The sequence below is a fragment of the Wasmannia auropunctata genome, unplaced genomic scaffold, assembly GCF_000956235.1.
Source record: "Wasmannia auropunctata unplaced genomic scaffold, wasmannia.A_1.0 LD335989.1, whole genome shotgun sequence".
Lineage (NCBI taxonomy): Eukaryota > Metazoa > Arthropoda > Insecta > Hymenoptera > Formicidae > Wasmannia > Wasmannia auropunctata.
In genome coordinates, this window is record NW_012026901.1 from 111,323 (window position 1) to 117,930 (window position 6,608).

The 6,608-nt window shown below is 27.2% G+C and overlaps 2 protein-coding genes across 2 annotated transcripts; both read right to left on the minus strand.

Annotated features, from left to right (window-relative positions):
* Positions 1–877: 877 nt before the first annotated feature.
* LOC105453992 (odorant receptor 85b-like) lies at positions 878–1,991 on the minus strand. Its single transcript, XM_011696301.1, has 4 exons — positions 1,845–1,991; positions 1,647–1,760; positions 1,062–1,217; positions 878–928 (listed from the first exon to the last, which is right to left on the minus strand). Exons 1-4 carry the CDS (start codon positions 1,989–1,991, stop codon positions 878–880), a joined length of 468 nt encoding a protein of 155 aa, XP_011694603.1.
* A 2,363-nt stretch (positions 1,992–4,354) lies between these two features.
* On the minus strand, positions 4,355–6,026 carry LOC105453994 (odorant receptor 22c-like). The gene is made up of 5 exons (XM_011696303.1): positions 5,917–6,026; positions 5,435–5,665; positions 5,232–5,357; positions 4,551–4,706; positions 4,355–4,405 (listed from the first exon to the last, which is right to left on the minus strand). Exons 1-5 carry the CDS (start codon positions 5,965–5,967, stop codon positions 4,355–4,357), a joined length of 615 nt encoding a protein of 204 aa, XP_011694605.1. The 5' UTR covers positions 5,968–6,026.
* Positions 6,027–6,608: the final 582 nt, after the last annotated feature.

Below are 6,608 nucleotides of genomic sequence, written 5' to 3' on the forward strand. Positions count from 1 at the left end.
GGATCAATCGCTATTATACGTACGCACAGCACGACGTTAAGACGAGACAGAGAGCTCATAATTTTAACATACCATAATTTCATAAACAGCCTGCATCAACATGACGTGTACTTGAATCGTGAAGTAACAAAGATATTGTACGGCTAAGATGACGCAAAAAAAAAAAGAATCGCTCACTACACGGTAGTTACTTTTTTCTATAATTTTTTTTGTGAAACGCAACATCATAGACAAGAAATAAATGTTCAGATGTCTACCATATTTTCTACCATTCACGAAAATCATTAAATACACAATCATGATTACATACTCTAAGAAAACAGAACTAAATTATGTTCGTATAATTGAACTTCTGATCTATAAAAAAAATTGATGAGTGAAAAACAGCAAAATAACAGTTTCTAACTAGAGAAGTTACTACTAATTTACTTTAATAATTTGGAAAGTTAATGTGCAATATTTCCGTATACGACTAATTTTAAAAAGTAAAAATTGCAATTAGAAATCTTATAAACATCTGATTACAAATTATCCAACAAAATATACAAAATACAAATCTTATACGCAATTCTATAAAAAAAGTCAATGACCCAAACGATCAATAAAGCCTGAATACTGCAAGCTTATTTCTTTTGAAGAAATAAACATATATTATAAATACAAAACACAAAAAATTATTTATATTTACAGTAATAATTTTTGTTAAGTGCAATTTAAATTTAGGTAATTTATTAATAGTTAATAAATAAGAGTCATTAATTTACTATAACAATTTAAGTTCTAATTTATTACAAATGTATTTAACTTGTTTTAATTTGTTTTACATATTATAACTACGTTATAATTTCAAGAAATAAAACGCGCATTTTTGTTGATGTTAATACATAGCAATTAAAACGGAGACATACGATGCTGACGCCTTCATAATCTAAAATATTTACATTAGGAAATTAAATTAAATTTACAAATTATAATGTATAAAGAATATATCGCAACAGATTTCAAAATTAATAAGAAAAATAAAATTAATAATTAGATGTCCAAACAATTTAAATAATTACACTAGTAAAAGTTTCAAATGACATATCCATCATCTTTCCAGCTGTGATCGCAAGTCGTTTTTGTGATCTCATTATTATGAATAGTATAATTTTACTCTGATTTGACGGCATGTCATACCATAACGTTCCGTATGTTGCACTGGCAATTAATTTGCCCTAAAAATAATGCAAATGCAGCTCTTTTATAATCATTTTCATCTGTTAAACTTGCTTGAAAAAAAAATTTTTTTATTGTTGAAAATATTGTAACCACAATATGACAAATTACTGATTCTATGTTCATTTTATTTTCAGAACAGAAAAATTCTCATAATAAATTATAAATTGATAAATATTTTATAATTTTAGATACCTTTTATGATAACAGAGATATGATGTTATTAAAGATATTATATGTTTGTAAAATAAAGCTTTCTTTCTAAAATAAAAAATACTTTTCTTTGCAAAATTGTTTATCTTAAACAATATTTTATGTACTGTAAGATATTGCAATATGTGTATTAGACAATGTTATGTCTCATTATATTATATAATTATATTCTATTAAAAAATTGTATATTTACGATTAACCACTTGTGTTTATACCTTGTGGCTAAGATATTCTCCAGCAAAACAAATAATGAAGGCTTCCGTCGTTATGGCAAGGTAAGCAAAAAAGGTTTTTATTATCACGAAGACACCAGTTTCATTATGGATAGACTAGTTCAATGAATAACAAATAAATAAAAATAAATAAAACATATAACAATTACTGACATATGAAAACATTTATTACATACTTACAATCACAATGACAAATCCTAGACAGCAAATAACTAAAGTATTCCAAACAACTTGCATCAATGCGATAAAAGAGAAGAGGTCTTCGATGCTTTCGGAAAATGAAATGACTCTGTTATGCCTCTCGACCAACATTCCCAATGATGACATGGAAGATGATCCATGAAGAAGAATATTCTTGGAAATATTTTTAAACTCTTGGCATATTATATCAATTTGTCCGCTTGCGTGTAACACCTAGAATGTACTTAAATTTTCGCAAAAATTACAATTATTGCATATAAAAAAATTTTCATTATTAAAGACTAAAAATGTAATACATTGATAGAATAGGTATAATAATAGTGCACAATATATTGAATTTATATTAATCGACTTGTAAAATATTTTGAACACTGACGTTAATTATAGTTACTGTAAAATTTTTAATATAGAAATGCAGCATGTATTTTTACGTGTTATATCATATAAAACAAAATTCTGTAAGTTGTTTAATTCAAAATTTTCATGCAACGGCGTTTACGCCTACAAGTTTGTGTAAATCATTGTTGAATAAAAATTAATATAAATTGAAAATAGCAAATGTACAATGAATTACCAAAGTAAAGATCAATCCATTTAGCATAGCGATCGTCCATACTTGTAACATCGCATGTAAAAATATTATTAGAGCGATAAACTCAAATATCGGCGATTGTTGAATTTCAAAAGGAAATTGCACTTTTATAGGAAGCTGCCGTATAGTGTCATTGTAATTTTCAATTAAAAATACGAAATGAATTATATAGTCGCCTAAGAGATAAAGTGCTGCAACGATCGCATTAAAACTCAATAAAGTGTTAGAGAAGAAATGCGATATATTAGCTTTGATCATCATCATATACAAATGCTGATCAACGTTGATGCATTCGCGCCAGTCATTATCCATATCCGCCAAAATTTCATGAAGGATTCTGCAATACGTTACTTTAATACGTCACTTCAATCAGATGTTTTATATATAAATAATAATTTTTTTTATTTTCTTTGACAAGTCAATTAATGTTGTGCATTTCAATTAAATTAAGATTTATATGATAATATTAAGACACTTCCTGTTAGAGAAAATAGGATCAAGAATGTAGGAAACTGAATGACAAACTTATTTCTTGAACACGGCAATTCAGCAAAGTTGAAATATATTACACTACAGTATAGTGTACTACATTATCTTACCGACGATGTGTCCACAGAGTAGCCAATTTAAGAAATGACAAGCTGTAATCCAGAGTCACGACCAAACAGTCAACAAGATTTGATAATTCACTGATTTTCAAGTGATTAAATATGTACAAATATTGGAAGTACTGCATAATCAGCATGCTCAACATAAAACTCAACCAATAAATGATGGAATACGAAACACCTGGCCAAAAGCCGAAAAATCGAAGACCAAATTTCAGTGCTGGGCTGATGGTACTTGTGATCGTCATTTGTCAATAATTTTAGTAATTTAAAAAAAATATTAATTATTTTCAGCACATTTGTTCAGTACTCGAGTTGAGAAGGAAATGAGAGTGCACCGTCCATTTCTCCAAGTGCATCCCCACACTGTGCGTCCCCACTCAGGTGGGAATATGGATCAATCGCTATTATACGTCGCACAGTACGACGATAAGACGAGACAGAGCTCATTATTTGTATGATCATCCTATAATTTCATTAGCTATCTAATAACGTCTGTTCCGACCATATAGTAACATAGATATTATACTGCTAAAGTGGACAAAAAACAGTTCCGAGGCATAGTTCCTGTTTTTGCAAACACGTTTCTTTGGCAACGCCGTATCATCGGCAAGAAACAAATGTCTACAACATTTCCTACCAATCGTAAAAATCATTAAACGTAAAGATAGAATGATTGTGATTCATTAGGTATTCCAAATGAACAAAAATGGATTGTATTTATGCCAGTCTACCTCTGGTCTTGAAAATAATAAAATAAGGGGAGAAAGATAAAACTCTTCAAGTGAGGACACAATGGCTGTGCAATTTCCTCTAATAATTCTGGGAACATATAATTAAATTGAAGACTTGCTTGGGGAAGAAATTTTAAAAGTAAAAGTTTTGAATTGTAGACATTATAACCACACACACACATACATACACACACACACACACACACACACACACGCGCGCGCACACACACACACACAAAATTAATTACCGATACGCGTAATGAAATATGCTTGTACATATCAAATATGCGAGACTCTGATTAAGAGATTATGCGCAAAAACATGCAAATACATATCTTTTTAAATAAAAACAATTATAACATGGTACATGAGAAACTATAATTTCCAGTTACGTTATTGTTTGTACATGAGAAGCAACTTTAATTTAAATAATTTATTAATTGACTGTTAATAAAAATTAAATTCTTAATTAATTGTTAATAATTTTTAACAATTAATTTAATATCATTTTATATTAATTAGGTCATCATTTCAGAAGATAACGCGTTCTTGGTATCAGTACATAGCATTTAAAACGGATACATAAGACGCTGACGCCTTCATAATCTAAAAAAACATAAAAATTAAGAAATTAAATTTAAGTTTTTAAGTAGGTATGTCTATGTATAAAGAAAAAATTTCAGAAATTAACGATAAACAAAATAAAATCATTTTTTAATATGATAAATGTCCAAAAGATTTAAAAGATTACGCTTGTAAAAGTTTCAAATGACATATCCATCATTTTCCCTGCCGTGATTGTCAGTCGCTTCTGAGATCTCATTATCATAAACATTATAATTTTACCCGAATTTGTTGGCATATCATACCAAAGAGTTTCATATGTTACATTTGCAATTAACTTGCCCTAAAAAATAATATAAATAGAATGTTAATATTAAATACATTTTCTCCATTTTATTTACTTAACTTATTCGATAGAAAAAGAATTTTCTAATATCATCACCGTAACAATATAAGAATACTATCATAACAATATTAAAATTTCTTTTGCAATATTTTGCTACATTTATTTACAAAATATAAAGTCTTTTAGTTCCTCAATAAACAAAGAGTATGTTTTATTGATAAATAAAAGAATATTAAAATTTTAGTAACTTTTTATTAAAGATAGATTTTTAGTAAAGATATATTAATATTATACTAAAGATACTACAAAATATTTATAAATAAGTATCTCTGCAAAATAAGAAATATCTTTATGTATAAATTATATTTTCTTAGTCTTTTCTTAGTATTGCAACACATTAAAACATTTTTGGAAATACATTATAAAACAATCATGTACTGTTCTATTATTAAGACAGCACAATTATGTTGTGTTAAAAATTGTTTAATTATGTATCACAATTAATGACTTCTAAATACTCACCTTAAGGCTAAGATATTCTCCGGCAAAGCAAACGACAAAGGGTTCCATTATTATAACAAAGTAAGTAAAACCGGTTTTTACTAACACGAAAACCAAATTTTCAACAGCATTTTCATTATGGATAGACTAGTTCAATAAACAGTAACAATAAAAATAAATAATATATACAATATCAATCATTATTTATGTATTATGATACTTACAATTATGACAATAAATCCTAGACAACAAATAACTAAAGTATTCAAAACAACTTGCATCAATGCAATAAAGGAGACAAGCTTTTCGATGTTATCAGAAAACAAAATAATTTTATTATGTCTTTCGATCAGCATTCCAAATGAAGATACTGAAGATCCATGAAGAAAGATATTATTGGAAAAATTTTTGATCTCTTGACATACTATATCAATTTGTCCGCTTACGTGTAGCACCTAAAGTATACTTAAATTTTTGTAAAAAAATCGCAGTCCTTACATATAAGAAAAATCGTTATACCTATACTATATTAAAAAAATATATATATTTGAAATATAAAGATACAATAAAAACGTAACATCATATTCTCACATACTACATAAGACATTCTCATGTAACTTTGTATCATAATTCACTCCAGTTACTAAAATGTAAAATAAAAAGAAAATAAAAATATATAAGTAAATTCATATAAAATATAAATTACCAAAGTAAAAATCAATCCATTTATAATAGCAACTGTGCATACGTGTACCATTGCATGTATAAATAATACTACAACAAGAATTTCATATATCGGCGATTGTTGAGCTTCAAATGGAAATTGTATCCTTATAGGAAACTGTCTTAAGGTTTCATTAGAACCTTCGGTTAGAAATATAAAACGAACTGCGTATTCGCCTAAAAGATAAAGTACGCCAACGATCGCAGTAAAGCTTAACATAGCGTTAGAGATAAAGTGTGAAATATTCGCTTTGATTGTCATCATATTCAAATACTGATCAATATTAATGCATTCACGCCAATCATTATCCATAGTAGCAAGAATTTGATAAAAAAGTCTGCAATATATAAATCTATTTTGTTAAGTCTTAGATAAAAACTATCTTAGATAAAAACTATCTTAGATAAAAACATTACATTGTCTTTTGAAAACAAAAGACCATTGATTATAAGCATCAATGTTTGAATTAAGATGTATATGATATTATGATATTTTAAATTTAACAAAATTGTCAAAAAGAATATGTTAAGAAATCGAGAAAAGATTTTATTTCTTGAACATCATAATTCAGCAAAATTGTTACATGATATATTAGTATTATATCTTACCGACGATTTATCCACAAACTCGCTAATTTGAAAAATGTTAAACTATAATCAAGAGTCATAGGTAAA

What these genes read in the sequence shown, in the direction of transcription:
- LOC105453994 (XM_011696303.1), bottom strand. Translation starts at nt 5,967, where the DNA reads ATGGTACACGTATGCACAGTTGCTATTATAAATGGATTGATTTTTACT. An exon ending in ATGGATTGATTTTTACTTTG is followed by an intron (nt 5,666 to 5,916) that starts GTAATTTATATT and finishes AGTATACTTTAG; the next exon opens with GTGCTACACGTAAGCGGACA. An exon ending in TAGGATTTATTGTCATAATT is followed by an intron (nt 5,358 to 5,434) that starts GTAAGTATCATA and finishes TTATTGAACTAG; the next exon opens with TCTATCCATAATGAAAATGC.
- LOC105453992 (XM_011696301.1), bottom strand. Translation starts at nt 1,991, where the DNA reads ATGTCATCATTGGGAATGTTGGTCGAGAGGCATAACAGAGTCATTTCA. An exon ending in GAGAATATCTTAGCCACAAG is followed by an intron (nt 1,218 to 1,646) that starts GTATAAACACAA and finishes CATTATTTTTAG; the next exon opens with GGCAAATTAATTGCCAGTGC. An exon ending in CATTTGAAACTTTTACTAGT is followed by an intron (nt 929 to 1,061) that starts GTAATTATTTAA and finishes TAAATATTTTAG; the next exon opens with ATTATGAAGGCGTCAGCATC.